Source organism: Arabidopsis lyrata, assembly GCF_000004255.2.
Source record: "Arabidopsis lyrata subsp. lyrata unplaced genomic scaffold ARALYscaffold_5, whole genome shotgun sequence".
Taxonomy (NCBI): Eukaryota; Viridiplantae; Streptophyta; class Magnoliopsida; order Brassicales; family Brassicaceae; genus Arabidopsis; species Arabidopsis lyrata.
Window position 1 is genome coordinate 19,190,314 of NW_003302551.1, and position 19,328 is coordinate 19,209,641.

Sequence of the window (19,328 nt, forward strand, 5' to 3'; positions counted from 1 at the left end):
GCTACGTAAGTCGAGCATTATACGATGTCGTATCACTCCTTTTTCGAAAATTTGTAGATTTGTTTTTGGTAAACGTAGCGCCATTTTTTCACATAAAATTTTGAGACCACGAAACGGTGTCGTTTTGGGATGTTATCGTTAAATTGACGTATCTGATAAAAAAAAAGGAAATTGAAGGATCTGATAAAAAAAAGGAAATTGAAAGATCTGATAAAAAAAAGAAATTAAAGGATTTGATAAAAAAAAGGAAATTAAAAATCATTAAATAACCGTTGGTGAACTTTTTGGATATTTGTGGTCTTGTGTTTTCTCCTCCACTGTCACCTTCCTCGCTAAGCAAAAGAATTTAGAGAGAGCTTCGTACTATGCCCAGAGAAAAAAGCAAAAAGCGAGAGCACAAAAAAAGAAACATCAAAAGCTGAAAAAGCTTAGACGGAAAAAAGCACAAGTATATGCATATAGAATTAAACCAATCTCTCGAAGAAAACCCTTTTTGCCATCTTTATCAATCTCTTTTCTTTTGTGTTTCTTATAAAGTGGCTATAAAAGGAGATCAATTAACAAATATGTTAATCGATTACTTTGATTTCAGTGACATTTTTGTTTTGAAGGATAAATTATTGGGTTTTTGCGGAGGAGGAGACGGTGGTTGTAGTAATTGTAGTTTCGAGTCACGGCGGATATGGAAGCTAGTTCGAGTGGAACGGCGGAGTTGCCGCGGTCTCTTTCCCGGAGAGCTCCGTCACGTGCGACTACTATGATGATTGATAGACCAAACGAAGATGCTAGTGCTATGGATAGCGAGCTTGTTCCTTCCTCTCTTGCTTCTATTGCTCCGATTCTTCGCGTTGCTAATGAAATTGAGAAGGAGAATCCTCGAGTGGCTTATCTCTGTGAGTCTGTTTTTTTTTGTTTGAAATTCACTCTTGGGATTGATTTGCTAAGCTAAGATAGTCTTGTTTATGAGTATAAAGATTCGAGTAGTATTGATGCGAATAGTCTTGTTTGCTTTAGCCAGTTTCTGTTTAAAGCTGTTGTATAGATGGTTTCTGTTTACCATAGACATAGTTGTTTAACGAGTATGGTTCTGTTTTTGACTACATCAGGCCGGTTTCATGCGTTTGAGAAGGCTCATAGGATGGATGCTACATCGAGTGGACGCGGTGTTCGTCAGTTTAAGACCTACCTGTTACATAGACTGGAGAAGGTATGTTACTTGCTTGGTCAAATCCCAAATGGTTTCTCTAAGTGGTAAGAAGATTTCCACTTTACTTGATCATGTTTAGCTGATGTGTCTTTACTTGTTTTAGGAAGAAGTGGAAACCAAGCCTCAGCTGGCGAAAAATGATCCTAGAGAAATTCAGGCATATTACCAGAATTTCTATGAGAAATATATTAAAGAAGGAGAAACATCAAGAAAACCGTGAGGCCATTTTCCTTATTCCTGACAAATATTCAATAAGCTAAGCGTAGTGATATTGAGCTGCACTCTTATGTTTTCGGTCTTTTGTTTTTTTGCTACAGGGAGGAGATGGCAAGGCTTTACCAAATTGCTTCGGTTTTGTACGATGTACTGAAGACAGTAGTACCTTCTCCAAAAGTGGATTACGAGGTTCGATTTATATGCGTAGTAAATTCCTTTAATGGTTACTTTATTTTATATGCTTGTTTCATATGCTTCTGTTATTATAGACCCGTAGATATGCAGAAGAAGTTGAAAAGAAAAGGGATAGATATGAGCACTACAACATTCTTCCTTTATATGCTGTAGGGACTAAACCAGCTATTGTGGAACTTCCTGAGGTACGTTTGAACACCGGGTGATTGCTACGAATTAGTAAGCTAGAGAAATATTTACACTCTTTTGTTTTTCTTGTCATGTTATGTGCTGTGCCAAAAATAGGTCAAGGCTGCATTCAGTGCTGTTTGTAATGTGCGCAATCTTCCACGAAGAAGAGTTCACTTGCCATCTAATGCCCCTAATGAAATGCGTAAGGCTAGAACCAAACTTAATGACATACTTGAATGGCTTGCTTCTGAGTTCGGATTTCAGGTACCGTGCTACTTAACTGTCTTTATGTACTTTTATCTTTTATAACTCGTATTGTGGTTATGATGATTTGCTAGGCTGATGTAGTGTTTGAGTTTTGTGACCTTCCTAGATTGAGTAAATTTCGTAATATGCTTACTATCACTATTCTGTGACTTGTATATAGAGAACCATATCACTAGCTTTATAGTGTTTGTAAAACTTATGTATACGAGAGAAACATGTCAACTTTGAGTAATCACATGAATCAAGTCTGAATTTGAGTGTCTCATGGTCAAGTTTTTATCAGCATATCTTCAGACAGTTTGGCAATATTTACTTATATGTTGTTGCAATTCCTTCTATGTATGCATATTTATTGTTGTGTCACGTCGTATTGTGATTGAAGAGAGGGAACGTAGCAAATCAGAGGGAGCACATAATACTGCTTCTTGCTAATGCTGATATTAGAAACAGAAATGATGAAGAATATGATGAGGTGAGCATTGTTATAGAGAATGCCTTCTGTTTTTCTCCTACACTTCCTCCTGTTTTAGTAATGTTGTAAGTTTCTTGCAGTTGAAACCTAGCACCGTCATTGAGTTGATGGACAAAACTTTTAAAAGTTATTACTCATGGTGTAAATATTTGCACTCTACGCCTAATCTCAAGTATGTTGTATTCTTGATCTAGATTATGTGATAAGTTCCAAAGATTTTATTTTTGCATTATGTTCTGTCTTTGGGGTCACATATCTGATGTTGGATGCTTCAACTTGAATCTTAAAAGGTTTCCAGAAGGTTGTGATAAACAGCAGCTGCGGCTTATCTATATTTCCCTGTACCTTTTAATATGGGGCGAAGCCTCAAATGTTAGATTTATGCCCGAATGTATCTGCTATATTTTCCATAATGTAAGTTTTCTCATCTGTAAAACTAGATTTGCATACTTTCCATAACTTTCTTCCGGTTCTGGATGGTTTGAAATGCTTTTCCGGCCTATTTTTGTTCTTAAGATGGCAAATGACGTCTACGGAATTCTGTTTAGCAATGTTGAAGCTGTTAGTGGTGAGACATATGAAACAGAAGAAGTTATTGATGAAGAATCATTTCTGAGAAATGTCATAACTCCAATCTATCAGGTCATACGCAAGGTAAGTATATCAAAGTCAATCATGTTGTATATTCTTATAAGTAACTGTACACTATCTTTTGAATGAAAATGATTCCGTGAAGGAAGCCAGAAGGAACAAGGGGGGCACAGCAAGCCATTCGCAATGGAGAAATTACGATGATTTGAATGAATACTTTTGGTGCCTTTCTTTACTCTATTATTTACACATGCCTGCTTGATATAGTTTCTGATTACTGACATCTTTATTTATTTGAAGGTCTAAGAAATGCTTCAAGATAGGATGGCCTCTTGACCTTAAAGCAGACTTTTTCCTAAACGCTGACGAGATAACCCCACAGAACGAGGTATATTTCATTTGCTTCTGTGTAGTTGTAATAAATTTAATAGGGTATGAGAAACAAATTTAACTAATATGAGGCTAATGAGTAATGAGTCCACATAGAATTTCCACAATTTACGTTATCAAGGTGTTCTTTAAGTTGCAGAAGCCTGATCGTGTAGGTCTAATGTATTGCAGAGGCTGAATCAAGTCACTTATGGGAAAAGCAAGCCTAAAACCAACTTTGTTGAAGTCCGCACATTCTGGAACCTCTTTAGAGATTTTGATCGAATGTGGATATTTCTTGTCATGGCTTTTCAGGTAAATTTTTAGAGTTTCAAAAGAGTTGTGTTAGTCTGAAAACTAAATAATTGGATGGCATGGTAATAGTTGGATGGTAATAGTTAGTCTGTATCATACTTGTCCTTATCTTTTGTAGGCTATGGTAATAGTTGGATGGCATGGTTCTGGGTCCCTAGGCGACATCTTTGACAAGGATGTATTCAAAACGGTGTTAACTATTTTTATTACTTCGGCGTATCTGACTCTTTTACAAGGTTGTGATTTCCTTTGCTATTTCTTGTTTATTAGTGACAAGTTTTTCTTATTTTGATGTTCTAATGGTGTTCCTTGTCCTATTGTTCTCTCATGATTCTTTACATAGCTTCACTGGACATTATCCTTAATTTCAATGCTTGGAAGAATTTCAAGTTTTCCCAGATATTGCGGTACCTTTTGAAATTCGCAGTAGCAGCTATGTGGGCAGTGCTGCTTCCAATTGCTTACTCGAAGTCTGTCCAACGCCCAACTGGAGTTGTAAAGTTCTTCAGTACTTGGACTGGGGATTGGAAGGATCAGTCCTTTTATACGTACGCTGTTTTATTTTACGTGTTACCAAACATACTGGCAGCTCTGTTATTCCTCGTTCCACCATTCCGGAGAGCCATGGAGTGTTCAGACATGCGAATTATCAAGGTTATTATGTGGTGGGCTCAGGCAAGTATTAAACTATTCTTCTGGTTCTTGAGTATACTGGTCTTCACTTTTCTTTTTCTTTTTGTCACCTCTGTTTCTTTATGCTTTTTCCATCTTGTAGCCAAAACTATATGTTGGAAGAGGTATGCATGAGGACATGTTCTCTCTCTTCAAGTGAGTGATCACGACATTTCCTGTCACCATTAATAACTTCTTAAATATTTCTTCTAACTCTTATACTAGCCTCTTCTCATATAGCACAACTTATTATGGTCAGGTATACCACCTTCTGGATCATGCTACTGATCAGCAAGCTTGCTTTCAACTATTATGTGGAGGTCTGGTTTTTGCGTCTATATTACTTTCTTTTTCTCACTTATAGCTACTCCAATGTAGGTTACTTAATGTGTATATATGTTTTTTATGTATATCTTGGAAACAGATACTACCCCTTATTACGCCAACAAAGATGATCATGAATCTGCATATTGGTCACTACCAGTGGCATGAATTTTTTCCCCATGGTAAATGTTCAAGTTACCATCCTTTCTTGTTTGCAACCACATTTGATGACACTTTCTTTACTAATTTTTGATTTTCTATAGCAACTAACAATATTGGAGTGGTTATTGCTATATGGGCTCCAATTGTACTGGTAAGTAGAAATTAAAGAGCTCCCAAGAAAAAATAAAATTCTGTTATATATGGCTTACGTATTTGCGTGTGTTACATTTTGCGTAGGTTTACTTGATGGATACTCAAATATGGTACGCCATATTTTCCACTCTGTTTGGAGGCATACATGGGGCCTTCAGTCATCTGGGAGAAGTAAGTGATTTTGTACTCTCAGAAATACCACAAGAATTAACAAACACTATTGCTTACTCTGCAACCTAGTAGATGATATTACCCTTTATGTTACTTCTTGACATATTTCGGCTTTCATAGATACGGACTCTTGGGATGTTGCGGTCTAGATTTGAGTCAATACCAACTGCCTTCAGCCGCACCCTCATGCCATCAGAAGATGCAAATAGAGAACATGCGGTACAGTGCTTTTTATAGTTTAGTGTCCTTACATATCTCAAAAGGTGGATCAAACCTTCCTTTCCCTGTTCTGTCATTGATTGATTCTCACTGTGAACTATAGGATGACTATGTGGACCAGAAAAACATCACTAATTTCTCCCAGGTGTGGAACGAGTTCATTTACTCTATGAGAAGCGAGGATAAGATCAGTGACAGGTTGGGTTTCTTTTCTTCTAGGATACACTCTTGTCATCATTGTCATGTTGTTCAGTTTAGCGACCATAGATGTCATTTAACGTTTCCTATCTGTGCTGTAACTCAGAGATAGGGATTTGCTGCTTGTACCTTCTTCTTCGGGTGATGTGTCTGTCATCCAGTGGCCACCTTTCTTGCTTGCTAGTAAGGTAATAAATAATTGGTGTTACCGGAAGACTTCCTTCCATTTTAGTAGCAAATAATGATTCATTGATCAAAACGCCTGAGTTTCTCAACTTTTTAGTTAAGATGCTTATTTTCCACCAAGGTCCCAAAGTTCTGTCATTGGATTATCTCATTCCCTTACCAAACCAGAAAAGGCTGAATGTGCATAAATGATTGTTTCAATCAGCACCGTTGATAATGAATTTTTTCAACAATGTAGATTCCTATTGCTGTGGACATGGCAAAAGATTTCAGGGGAAAAGAGGATGCTGAACTATTTAGAAAGATTAAGAGTGATAGCTACATGTATTTTGCTGTTATTGAGAGTTATGAGACATTGAAGAAAATAATTTACGCTCTACTGGAAGATGAAGCAGATAGAAGGTACATCAGCTTCATGCTATTCTTCCAATGGTGGAAATTCAAAGTTCCCTATCATATTTTGCATCTTGAGCCTTGTTTCATAAATTCATTTTCTTTCTCTTTTGACTTAGGGTCATGAATCAGGTATTTTTGGAAGTGGACATGAGCATACAGCAACAGAGGTTCATATATGAATTCCGGATGAGTGGATTGCCGCTCCTTAGTGATAAGTTGGAGAAGTTTCTAAGTATATTGGTAATATTAAAATTTGTAGTCCACTTATTAATTACGTAAAGCCTTACACAGGAACTAATGCTTGAAACCTCTTTTTATGAACAGTTAAGTGACTATGAAGACCAGGGTACATACAAGTCTCAATTAATTAATGTCTTCCAGGATGTTATCGAAATTATTACTCAAGATCTCTTGGTTAATGGGCATGAGTAAGTATAACAAGTCCCTTCAGCAGATAGGAGTTATGCCTTCTATTCCTAAAAACATATGTCATCAGAAGTAGTGTCTGACGTCCTCTCATGTATTCTTGTTGTAGAATTCTTGAAAGGGCTCGGGTTCATTCTCCTGACATCAAAAATGATGAAAAGGAACAGAGGTTTGAGAAAATTAATATTCACCTCGTACGGGATAAATGCTGGCGGGAGAAGGTAACTCTTCATGCGAAGAATTTTGTGTTTGATTCATCTTGCATAATATCTGACTTTTCTATGCAGGTTATTCGACTTCATTTGCTCTTGTCGGTCAAAGAATCTGCAATAAATGTTCCTCAAAACTTGGAAGCTCGCCGCCGTATCACATTCTTTGCTAATTCTCTGTTTATGAATATGCCTAATGCTCCAAGAATACGAGATATGCTATCTTTCAGGTGAACTACCAATCTTTTTGTCTATATATAAAGGCTGTAGAGTCTGTAGACTAGATTCTGTTTTTACTGGAAATTAGTCAATGCGATTTGTTTACAAAGATTCATTTAGCTGTTTTTAGTCAACCTTTTTGTATCTGAATCATACTCATTTTTTTGGTTCATCTTCAGTGTTTTAACTCCTTACTACAAAGAAGATGTTCTGTATTCAGAGGAGGACCTTAACAAGGAAAATGAAGATGGGATCTCAATACTGTTTTACCTACAAAAGATTTATCCTGGTACGTTCTTGATTCTTGTCAGGACCAGCAATTTTTTATTTTTTATAATACATTCTTGTCAGATTCCTGAGTTGATCTTACGTGAGCTAGATGAGTGGACCAATTATTTGGATCGCTTAAATGATCCTAAGCTTCCTGAGAAAGACAAGTCAGAGTTCCTTCGAGAGTGGGTATCTTACAGAGGTCAGACGCTAGCCAGAACAGGTAAAAATGATTGCAACGGAAGTCATAACTGTTCATAGTTATTATCTTGTCTATATGCATATTCATCTGTGTCTCTCTGATTACTTCTGCCAGTTAGGGGTATGATGTACTATAGGCAGGCATTGGAGCTTCAATGCTACCAGGAAGTTGCAGGGGAACAAGGTTTGTATTTTCTGAGCCAGTTGTCAGTAACTTCAAATGCTTCTATCAAAGTTTTTGGAACCAAAATCTAAGATCCTTTATTTACTACTTTGCTACTTCTTGCAGCCGAATTTAGTGTCTCCCGGGCCATGGCCTCCAATGATGATAATCAGAAAGCTTTCCTGGAACGTGCCAAAGCTCTTGCAGATCTGAAGTTCACTTACGTTGTTTCTTGTCAGGTCTACGGAAATCAGAAAAAGTCCAGTGATATTCACAACCGTAGTTGCTACACGAATATTCTGCAGCTCATGCTGAAGTATGTTAAATTTGAATAGTCTTTGATGAAATATCATGATCTATTTGCCTAACCTTGTCATTTTTTTTAGATATCCATCATTGCGGGTTGCTTATGTAGACGAGAGGGAGGAGACAGCAGATGCAAAATCTCCTAAGGTCTTTTACTCTGTACTTCTAAAGGGAGGTGACAAGTTTGATGAGGTACAAGGATTTCCCGAGCAACCTTATAATTTTGCTTCTGCGTTTTCTTTTTAATCAGTTACTCTTTTGTATATGCTGTTTTCCATTATGCTGATTAGATTTCTATGCATGCATGTTGTTCTTCTTAACGTGAATGGTCTTCCATTACTAGGAAATTTACCGCATAAAGCTTCCTGGTCCTCCAGCTGAGATTGGTGAAGGAAAGCCTGAAAATCAAAATCATGCTATCATATTTACACGTGGTGAAGCACTACAAACTATAGATATGAATCAAGTATGTATTCTTCTTCATTCTCATAAGTCGGTCAGAACCATAGATTGAATGTCGCATCCTCATGGTTAGTCTCTGTGCAGGACAATTACTTTGAAGAAGCTTTCAAACTAAGAAATGTATTGGAGGAATTCAATAAGGAGCGTGTTGGTAGACGCAAGCCAACAATTTTGGGTCTCCGAGAACATATATTTACTGGAAGGTACACCCACCTTGCAAGATATCGATTTACAAACATATTTTAAATGATGAAGTATTATAACTTGCAACTATGTTTTGGCGTATTCTTACTGTTCTCCCTCTCTTGGTATAGTGTTTCGTCATTAGCTTGGTTCATGTCCAATCAGGAGAGTAGTTTCGTGACAATTGGCCAAAGAATTTTGGCAAACCCTCTGAGGTATATTTCTTAACGACTGAAACTTTTCCATTTACTGTTCTATTGAAAATTGTTTTTCTAAAATTGTTATAAAGATCAATATAGAGCTATTCGAGAACAAAAATTTCAGTAAAATGTTTGTTTATGATACAATGTCTTCTCCCTAAATCAAGAATATGTGGTCTTCTCCCTAAACCATGCTTGCTTTTGGTTCTTAGACCTTTTGCATTCTACGCTTTTCAGCATTACTTGTGGAGCTAAGATTTATGTCAAAATTTCTTTCTTGATTAACTTATTTAACTTCATTTCTTCTCTATGGGCGCAGGGTTCGTTTTCATTATGGCCATCCTGACATATTTGACAGAATCTTTCACATAACGAGGGGCGGTGTGAGCAAGGCCTCAAAAGTAATAAATTTGAGTGAGGATATTTTTGGAGGTAATGGCATGTTTGTTCTCTAAAAAAGTTAACAATTCAGCGATAGAGAATTGATAGTTTTGTTCCAAGCAGCTGCTGATTTGTTTCTCAATGTATATAGGCTTCAATTCAACTCTCCGTGGAGGTTATGTTACACATCACGAGTATATCCAAGTTGGAAAGGGACGGGACGTGGGGTTGAACCCAATCTCCATTTTTGAAGCAAAAGTAGCAAATGGAAACGGGGAGCAAACGCTAAGCCGTGATGTTTACCGTTTGGGGCATCGGTTTGACTTTTACAGGATGCTCTCATTCTATTTTACGACTATTGGATTCTATTTTAGTAGCATGGTATGCTCAAAAATTTATATCTCAACTTTGCTTTTATTTTAGTTGATCTTAAAGAAAATTTAGATTTTCTGACTTGTGCTTTTTTCAGCTCACCGTTCTTACTGTATATGCATTCCTGTATGGACGGATGTACATGGTTATGAGCGGATTGGAGAAAGAGATTTTGCGACTGGCAAGTCCGAATCAGCTTGAGGCTCTTGAGCAGGCTCTGGCTACACAGTCAATATTTCAGCTTGGTTTCTTGATGGTGTTACCGATGGTAATGGAGATTGGCTTGGAACACGGTTTTCGCTCTGCTATTGTCGATTTTTTTATAATGCAGCTGCAGCTAGCCTCCGTATTCTTTACATTCCAGCTTGGGACAAAGTCACATTATTACGGGAGAACAATTTTACATGGTGGTTCAAAATATAGACCGACGGGCCGTGGGTTTGTTGTTTTCCATGCCAAGTTTGCGGAGAACTACAGGTTGTATTCGAGAAGTCACTTTGTGAAGGGACTAGAGCTGCTTTTATTGCTAGTTGTTTATCAAATCTATGGGAATTCATTTCGGAGTTCAAGCCTTTATCTGTATATCACAGTCTCGATGTGGTTTATGGTTGGTTCTTGGTTGTTCGCACCATTTATATTCAATCCCTCGGGTTTTGAGTGGCAAAAGACTGTTGATGATTGGACTGATTGGAAACGATGGCTCGGAGATCGGGGTGGCATAGGCATCCCGGTTGAAAAAAGCTGGGAATCGTGGTGGAACGTAGAGCAAGAACACCTCAAACATACAAGTATTAGAGGAAGGATTCTGGAAATCACACTTGCTCTCCGCTTTTTCATTTATCAGTATGGAATTGTTTACCAGCTCAATATCTCTCAGCGCAGCAAGAGCTTTTTGGTAAAAAATAAGTTCCATCACTTTATCTTTCAGAGTTTATATGTCAGATTTCTGGTCTATGATCCTATAGTCTCAATCTCTTTTTTTACTTCCTCTTTGTAGGTTTATGGACTCTCTTGGGTGGTCTTGCTCACATCATTACTTGTTCTAAAGGTTTCACAAATACTTCATCCTTTACACACACTTATAAATAGTCATGAATCAATGCTTATATAAGCTTGGGACTAACTTGAGTTTAATCTTTTCTGAGTGTCAGATGGTATCAATGGGCAGACGGAGATTTGGAACAGATTTTCAGCTAATGTTCAGGATTCTTAAAGCACTTCTCTTCCTCGGCTTTTTGTCAATCATGACTGTGTTATTTGTTGTGTTCAAACTCACACTCACCGACCTATCTGCTTCAATTCTTGCTTTTCTTCCAACCGGGTGGGCGATTCTTCTGGTAAATAGCCATCAAAACCCTCCTCAGAATCATAATATCGGAACTTGCATCATGTTCTTAGAAAAACTATTGGATTTTTTTTTCTCAGATTGGGCAAGTACTGAGGTCACCGATCAAAGCTTTAGGGATTTGGGACTCGGTGAAGGAGCTAGGAAGAGCCTATGAGAAGATAATGGGACTTGTAATCTTTGCACCAATCGCTGTTCTGTCTTGGTTTCCCATTGTCTCCGAGTTTCAAGCTCGTCTGCTTTTCAATCAAGCGTTTAGCAGAGGCCTTCAAATCTCTATGATTCTCGCTGGTCGGAAAGACAAAGCAGCTTCTTCGCACGTGTAAAACCACAAATACTCTGTTTCCTGGTGTCTTGGGTCTTAAGCAACAACCTTTTTCTCTCTAGAACGGTGTCGTTTATAGTAAGTAGTTCAATAGCTAGCTGTCTATAATAAGTTAATAGGGATATTAGTTTCGTTGGACTTGGACACCTCACACTCTCATCACACTCATGTGTTGTAGTTATCACAATGATTTTGACATATGGTCTTTAATAATAATAGCTCAATTGATTTCTTTTGGTTTTTGATTAATATTACAAAAGTCGATGAAGAAAAAATATTGAATTGATCCTAAATTCTTGAATGCACATCATGGAAACTCCATGATTCTTTTTGACTTGTTATTTTTGGATGATTATAATATTAGGACATCGTCTAGTTATTGCTAGATACACCAATTAAATGTCCGAGGCATTATATGATGAAACTTCAATTTCATTATTCTTTGGCATTTTCTTGCATGTGACAAATATTGTATTGTATCAAAGAGATAAAAACAAAATATTAATAATGCTATACATAGCCAAAAAAAAAAAATGGAGGAGGATACATCAGAAGGAATTCTAGAGAAAAAAAAAATCATAAAGCAGAGAATGTGGTACTCCTAGAGTTCACTTGTTTTTTTTTTTTTTTTTACTGGGGTCTCAACTCTCAAGTACAGAAAATCTAGAAAATGGGCCTGATTGGCAAGTGTTTTACAGTTTTTATAAAGCAAAAAAATTTCTAAAGATTTGAAATACATCCAATCAAGCTTTAGAAGCTTTGACTTTCATTTTTTTTCTCACAGCCAAAATATTTCCTTAATTCACTTTTTTGGCTGTAGAAAACCTTTTTTCCTAAAGCACATAATTTTTAACTTTCCAAAATTTTAAATTCTACAGCCAAAATTCTACATCAATAAAATCTACAGTCACAGCAAATAAACCTACAATCATATTTCTAAAGCAAAAAATGTAAAGCTACAGTTGTTACTAATCAGGCTCAATATCTTTATTACAATATAAAAACGTATTAGACTCCAATAAAGTAAGTTTGTAAGAAAAAAAATCAATTTAGTTTCAATCTTGAAGTCAAACACAAGAAGTCATTCTACTTCAGCATATTGTAAGAAGATACGGAGGACCTAAATATCCAAAGCCTGAATCTGAGAATTTCCTCTTTTGTACATCTTTTATCCACTTCGTTTTTTTCTCTATTTTAATTTATTTTCTACCTTCTTACTTTTAAAAAAAAAAATTAAATAAATTTTAGTTGTCCAAAAAAAGAAATAAAAAAAAAACTTATATATTATTAATTAATCATGATCCAGCTATAAACGCCACAGTTGTCAAAGTTCACCATCTTTGCTTTCCCTTCACTGCTCTCTCTCTTTCTGTATTTCTTTTTTGTTGATTTTGTTTCCTCAAATTGCAAATCAAAGCTTTCTTTCCAGCTTTAGAACACACTCTCACCAACAATCTCACCCAACTTTTTTCCCTCTTTTAACTCCTCACTAATTCCTAATCCCACAAACCCTAACTCTCTCTCTCTCTCTCTCTCTCTCTCTCTCTCTCTCTCTTTAATCCTTCCTTACATACATTATTTCAATATAGTTGAGTAAAGTTTCTATCTTTCTTCTGATTCCTTGTGGAATTACCTAAATTTTCTGGGTGGGCTCGTCGAGAGAAACTTCAATTGCAATTCATCGCTAAGCATATCTATGCTAATTGCGTTCTCTTCTTTATTTCACTTTCTCTTTGGTTTGCTTCAAAATCAAAGAAAAGGGGGACCTTTCTCTTTGCTTTCTTCTCTTCTAAGCAGAAGATTAATCGAAAAGGCAAGAGCTTAAGTCACATTCTAAGGTAAATTCATGGAACTAAAAAAACTACTTTTTTTGTTTCAAGAATTCTACTTTCGGTAGCATTATGTGATTCTTCTGTGTAATGTCTCTTGCTTCAATCGTAAGTGATTCCTTTCCAATAGTTCAAGAGCCGGGTTTCCTCAGTTTTTGTTTTGGTGACAAATGTTGGCAAGTTAATGCACGTAACTTGTTTGTTGAAATGCCGCAATTAATTGCTGAAATTGCGCGTGCTCTTTTGAATCCTGTTTCTCTATGTGTCAGCATTTTTGGTCGAACTTGTTTTTCAAACTTCTGAGTCGGCAGCTTTACCTACCAGTTTTAGAGATTCTTCCATTTGTCCCACAATCCCTGTTTTGCTTTTAAGATTTGTGAAAGTCAGAGATGTCTTAGGTCTTCTTGGGGTGTTAATAATTTTACGTTTTCTTGTTTACTAGGTGGGGTTTGTGAAGTTGTGAGCAAAAGGAACCAAAGATGTCATCTGAGAGTTCTTTGAGTGCTGACATGTCGAAGAAGGTCTCATTTTTAGGTTTGAAGGGTATGAAACTGTGGGTTTTGATTTGTTTAGTAGTTGGCACATTTGTAGTTTTGGTTCTCTGCATATTATCTCTATGGATTGCATTCCGCCGTAAATCCCGGAGATCATCTCACAAGCTGTTACCCTTCAGTCAAATACCACGTGTGGCGAAAGATATCAGGGTTGATGATAGAGTTGGGTTTCAAGATCACAATGAGAATTTATGTATCACCAATGCTGATAAATCTAGTGACAGAAACTCGGGAAAGATGATGTCTTTCTTGGGAAGAACGAAGTCTAGTGATAATGATAGTATAAGTCAATGTAGCTCTGTGCATCATCATGAGAGAGCTTGTAGTTCTCACTCTGGTGAAGATGGAAGCTTTGGAACCGCTTGGAGGCAAGCTTCCCTATCGCAGGGCGGACTTGTAACAGCATCTCCTTTGGTTGGTTTGCCAGAAATATCTCATCTTGGCTGGGGACACTGGTTTACTCTTAGGGATCTTCAGCTAGCCACCAACCGTTTTGCTGCCGAAAATGTAATCGGCGAGGGTGGTTATGGAGTAGTTTATAAGGGTAGACTCATCAACGGTAACGATGTTGCTGTAAAGAAGCTTCTTAACAATCTGTAAGTTTTTGTTTGGGATTTATCAAATGTTGGTAAACCCTGTGCTTGTTTTCTTTTTTACTTGATTAGTAATCCTAACACAATTTTGTCTCTAGGGGACAGGCTGAGAAGGAATTCCGGGTTGAAGTTGAAGCTATTGGTCATGTACGGCACAAGAATCTTGTAAGGCTTCTAGGATATTGCATAGAGGGTGTTAATAGGTGAGTCTCACTTGCCTCTTATCAGTCTGAATGTGCTAGTCTCATCAGTAATCTCCTATTGTACTACCGATTAGAAACTAGTCCCATGAATCAATTTCTGTTTGGATGTAATGCAGGATGCTTGTTTATGAGTATGTGAATAGTGGTAACTTAGAACAATGGCTACATGGAACCATGGGGAAACATAGCACTCTCACTTGGGAGGCTCGCATGAAGATCCTTGTCGGTACTGCGCAAGCGTAAGTTGTTTAATATGTCGACTGTGGTTAGACCTTTTACTTGAAATTTCAAAAACAACTCTTTAAGGGGATAATGACATGCTCTGCACTACAATTTTACAGGCTTGCTTATTTGCATGAAGCAATAGAACCAAAAGTAGTCCACAGAGACATAAAAGCAAGCAATATCCTGATTGATGACGACTTCAATGCAAAGCTTTCCGATTTTGGGTTAGCCAAGCTCTTAGACTCGGGTGAGAGTCACATCACGACCAGAGTCATGGGCACCTTTGGGTAAGTCTAAAATTTGTACCCTCTTTGGTGATGATGGGTTTTCGTATACATCGTATTAACGGTCATTTGTATATGCATTAGGTATGTCGCACCCGAATATGCTAATACAGGTCTATTGAATGAGAAGAGTGACATTTATAGCTTTGGTGTCCTGCTGCTAGAGACTATAACTGGAAGAGATCCAGTTGACTATGAGCGTCCAACTAATGAGGTAGCCTAAATATGTCTGCTTTGTCAATGTATCCAGGAGTTATGAATCTGTTAATTTGGTGTTAAAACATGTGTTCTTGTTGGCAGGTGAATCTGGTTGAATGGCTAAAGATGATGGTTGGAACAAGAAGAGCTGAAGAAGTTGTTGATTCAAGGATTGAGCCTCCACCCGCTACACGTGCTCTGAAACGTGCACTTCTTGTTGCCCTGAAATGTGTGGATCCTGAAGCACAGAAACGGCCTAAAATGAGCCAGGTTGTGCGGATGCTTGAATCCGATGAACACCCTTTTCGTGAGGTAAATATATATGAATTCTCTGGATATATTGAACACTTTATCATATACTATAACAAATGATGGTCGAATTCTACAGGAATTGTTATGTGTGTTGTACATATGTCAACAAACTAGTATCTTTTTTTCCGCAGGAGCGGAGGAATAGAAGGAGTAGAACAGCGAGTATGGAGATTGTCGAGACCACTGAGGAATCAGCTGACACAAGCAAACGGCCTGGTGACTCAGAAAACCACACTACAAAACCTGAAAAGACTCATGTATAGGAAATATGTCGCAGACCCAGTGAAAAACTCAGCTAAGTAACTTCACACCCTCAAATGCTCTACTAATCGATGACGAATGAGTTTCTCCGTGCTGTGGAGAAACAAAACAAATCCGGTAAAAGAAGATCAAAAGAGCTGTTCCAGTTATTTCTAACATCCGCCAAGTAACTAATGATGCAAAGGGGCCAATATTTTTATGGTTGAGAAGCCTTTTGTCTCTCTTGATATTTGTAATTCTGGGTTCTTCTATGTCTTGGCTTTTAGGATGTGAAACATTAGCCATAGCTGATTTGTTGTTGTACTAAGAATTGAATTCATTTGTCACCCTCTCTCTTGATTGAGACCTGTATATATAATCAAGTTGTGTGACATATTTCAAGTAAGAACAGTCCCACCCAAAATTAGAGAAATAAGAAATATATCGAATTCAAAAGAACTCTAGTCTTCAATATGTGCGATCTGAATACACAAATGAAAAACAAACAGAACTTCTCAGCTTCAAATTCAACATCTCTCGTAGCCACAATAAGAGAAAACTGACCAATAATATTACAGATAGAAAAGTTCATAATCTTATACAAGAAAAAGAGCAAAAATAAATTTCAGTCCCATCAAGCATACACACTTTGAAGCATACGTGATGTGGGCAATGGTAGTGACATGTAAGACATACGGGACGAGAGCTACTACCATTGCCAACAACTTCCACCTTATTATCGCAGTAATCGAATATGTGACCAGGCTTCATATAACCAGAATCTCCAAATAAACATTTATGGTGGATTGTGGTGCAACGTTCTTTGTTTATGTACAACCATTCCGTTGGATCTAATCTTTTCTCGCATACTTCGCACCAGTACATGACATCCACGCCACTTTCTCCATAAGAAAGAGAGAGAGGATGCTCATCGAATTTGTAGTGTATCTCATTTGGAATCGTGGCGCATTCGTAACATAAAACGAATTCGCATAAACTACATTGTAGATGATAATTATAAAACCTCTTCTTGCAACCCTGGCATGGAACTTCGGTCTCTTCACTATAGGATGGAGAGATGAATACAGGATGTTCTGCATGACTTTTATGTGTGAAATTGATAAAGTAAACTTCACAATTTCTCCGATAATGAATTCAAATCTCCGATTAACAATCCGTAACCCAAAGAATCATTTCGATGTTCATAAAACACCCAAACGATCAAACGCTAGCTCTCAAGATGAGAGAAACCTAGCAATACAAGTTTCAGAATCTCCAAGTTTTACAAATGATTTTCGATTAATGTTTACAATGATCTTCAGTCTTCTATATATCTCCGCTTCTCGATTCTTCCTCTAGCCAAACATCCACTAACCAATCCACTCTTGCCACGTCTCACAGCTCTTGTTTCCACTCATCCACCGACACGTGTCTTTATGATAATATCACTCCCTTTTCCTATATCAAATCTCCCTCCTTTGAAGAAACCTTGACCTCAAGGTTTGTAGAGAAGAAAGCTATATGATTTGCATAAAACATCTAATGTATACTCCATTCAAGGCTGTAAAGAGCAGTTGGTTTCTCAGATTTGTAAACCATCCCACACTCATAAGAATCATCAGTCTTGAGATGTCAAGTTGTTGCGCATAGTTAGTGACGAGCACAAGACGGTCTGAATATAACTCCCACTCTAAGATCACTGGCAAGAGTTTAAATCGCCATTTGTGCTTGATTTGGAAACTCTCATCACCATGTAAAAGTAATCGCAGCGCATCAGGATCCTTAAGTCTTCCTAACTTGACCACAGAAAATGGAGTGTGGTTCACGACTTGCTCAAACTCCTCTTGTAGAACAGAATTTGCATCAATAATATCAACATCATGAGTCTCTTTTTCCCAAATCCTCTGGACAGCCCTTATTGCAGGTTTTCTGACGAACGCCATCCACAACAACTGACCATCACTCTTGTCAACACACACCATTATATGCTTTTCATCATCTGCATTCACCGTTTGTTGGTGATGCACCAAACTGTTTTGGAACAGCAGCTTCACTATGCTTAAAATCTTCTGTGATTCATGTCTGATCCTCACAAACAACATATTTAAAATTACTTGAAGTGGCATAGTCTTGTACTTAAGCCAATCTCTGCTGTTCCAAATTTTAAACCAATCTTCAAATTCCAACTTGCACTTATAACTCAACTCAATGTGTAGTCTCTTCATACCTTCTTTCACAGATTTGTACTTGAACCACCACCGCTTGGAAAACTTGATCTTTATGTTTCTCATCACCTGCTGAATAACCAAACTGGTTTGCAACAACAGCTCATACACCATTACAATCAGTTCATACACAGCTTGTTGACCATGACGTCCATCACTCACTTTTATCTCAAACATTAAACCAAGCATACTTCTCATGCTAATAGCCCTCGCCAATGTGAACATCTCACCATATTCGCCTATAGCATATCCTGTTTCAATAGCACTCATATGTAGAGAAGCCAATAGGATCTGCTGGACATCTTCTTTCATAACATGTTTTTGGAGCTTAAACCACCAAGTCTTTGAAAGCATTTTCTTTCTCAAATTTTGCCATCCTTGATTGTCTCGTTTCCTTATGTTTCCTTTAGCAGATTTGTATTTGAACATCCAAGATTTAAACCCTTTTGTTTTCTTCTTTGTTCCCAGCTTTTCTTTATATTGAGACATTTTACCGAACACCTGGTGTGCAGAGTAATTTGTTGTGATACTTACAAATTTTTGACTCTTCTCAACATTACCATCAACATCAAATCTCTTGTTAACGTTCTCTTGAAATCCATCTTGCACCAGATTCTTGTTCATCGCCACAACTTCTAGTGTTTCCAACTTTACTTCCCTAAGTTCACCACTCTTCAAAATCTCAGAATTAGCAATTGGTACCTGAAATTGTGGAATCGATTCTTCCTCCAAGAGTGCCAAATTCATGTCTGCAGTTGCCCCATGATTCACTGTTCCTTGCTCAGTTTCACTCGATTCTGTGGCAACCTCAGTTTCAACCAATTCTTTGTCATGAGACATTTGATCGTCATCACAATCTATCATCAAAATTCCTGAATTCTTGTGATGCAGATGGTGATCCGGAGTCTCCGGTTCATCGCAGAACATACAAAGTCCCTTGAACCATCTCTCGTTAAACTCTTCCCATGAAATTCTCCGATGAAGCTTTTTTATTCGCAAACCCAACGTCTCCGCCGCTTCACGAACGACAGTTTCTTCCATCTTCGTCAAAGCTCTTGTTTCCTCCATTGATTCCGAGAATCGTAAGGCTCTGATACCTTTGATACAGTCAAACCACGATTCCAATCAATAACAGAGAATCAAAGTTCCGATTCACCATTTGTAACTCCGAAACAATCGATCGAGGTTCATAAAACACCCAACGATCCAAATGCTAGCTCTCGAGAAGAGAGAAACCTTAGCCATACAAGTTTACCAAATGATTTCGAACGAAATCACCAAATTGTTTTTATTATTGAAAACGATGAGCTAAACAGTGC

At 37.5% G+C, this 19,328-nt stretch overlaps 3 protein-coding genes across 3 annotated transcripts; 2 read left to right on the forward strand and 1 right to left on the reverse strand.

Annotated features, from left to right (window-relative positions):
• The first annotated feature begins 252 nt into the window (after positions 1-252).
• On the forward strand, positions 253-11,580 carry LOC9312557 (putative callose synthase 6). Its single transcript, XM_021024818.1, has 42 exons — positions 253-893; positions 1,107-1,207; positions 1,311-1,423; positions 1,525-1,612; positions 1,693-1,803; positions 1,904-2,053; positions 2,439-2,528; positions 2,609-2,700; positions 2,819-2,942; positions 3,045-3,182; positions 3,265-3,341; positions 3,420-3,507; positions 3,681-3,803; positions 3,922-4,039; positions 4,147-4,478; positions 4,579-4,631; positions 4,735-4,795; positions 4,900-4,981; positions 5,063-5,112; positions 5,199-5,285; positions 5,406-5,504; positions 5,608-5,702; positions 5,809-5,890; positions 6,127-6,290; positions 6,401-6,524; positions 6,609-6,712; positions 6,820-6,931; positions 6,998-7,149; positions 7,318-7,427; positions 7,518-7,631; positions 7,725-7,793; positions 7,899-8,088; positions 8,159-8,270; positions 8,422-8,544; positions 8,625-8,743; positions 8,855-8,938; positions 9,243-9,355; positions 9,456-9,685; positions 9,774-10,571; positions 10,674-10,724; positions 10,828-11,013; positions 11,102-11,580. The coding sequence occupies exons 1-42, from the start codon at positions 683-685 to the stop codon at positions 11,345-11,347; spliced, it is 5,766 nt and encodes a 1,921-aa protein (XP_020880477.1). The 5' UTR covers positions 253-682; the 3' UTR covers positions 11,348-11,580.
• Positions 11,581-12,670: 1,090 nt separating this feature from the next.
• On the forward strand, positions 12,671-16,190 carry LOC9312558 (probable receptor-like protein kinase At2g42960). Its single transcript, XM_021024856.1, has 8 exons — positions 12,671-13,184; positions 13,618-14,325; positions 14,421-14,525; positions 14,642-14,764; positions 14,867-15,037; positions 15,119-15,248; positions 15,335-15,544; positions 15,676-16,190. Exons 2-8 carry the CDS (start codon positions 13,655-13,657, stop codon positions 15,805-15,807), a joined length of 1,542 nt encoding a protein of 513 aa, XP_020880515.1. The 5' UTR covers positions 12,671-13,184; positions 13,618-13,654; the 3' UTR covers positions 15,808-16,190.
• A 720-nt stretch (positions 16,191-16,910) lies between these two features.
• On the reverse strand, positions 16,911-19,262 carry LOC110228196. The gene has a single exon (XM_021024842.1). The coding sequence runs from the start codon at positions 19,075-19,077 to the stop codon at positions 17,302-17,304; it is 1,776 nt and encodes a 591-aa protein (XP_020880501.1). The 5' UTR covers positions 19,078-19,262; the 3' UTR covers positions 16,911-17,301.
• Between the last annotated feature and the right edge of the window lie 66 nt (positions 19,263-19,328).

Coding starts and splice junctions, on each gene's coding strand:
- LOC9312557 (XM_021024818.1), top strand. CDS start 683: ATGGAAGCTAGTTCGAGTGGAACGGCGGAGTTGCCGCGGTCTCTTTCC. Junction 7,150..7,317: donor CGAGATATGCTATCTTTCAG/GTGAACTACCAA, acceptor GTTCATCTTCAG/TGTTTTAACTCCTTACTACA. Junction 8,545..8,624: donor AAACTATAGATATGAATCAA/GTATGTATTCTT, acceptor GTCTCTGTGCAG/GACAATTACTTTGAAGAAGC.
- LOC9312558 (XM_021024856.1), top strand. CDS start 13,655: ATGTCATCTGAGAGTTCTTTGAGTGCTGACATGTCGAAGAAGGTCTCA. Junction 14,526..14,641: donor TGCATAGAGGGTGTTAATAG/GTGAGTCTCACT, acceptor GATGTAATGCAG/GATGCTTGTTTATGAGTATG. Junction 14,765..14,866: donor CTTGTCGGTACTGCGCAAGC/GTAAGTTGTTTA, acceptor ACAATTTTACAG/GCTTGCTTATTTGCATGAAG.
- LOC110228196 (XM_021024842.1), bottom strand. CDS start 19,077: ATGGAGGAAACAAGAGCTTTGACGAAGATGGAAGAAACTGTCGTTCGT.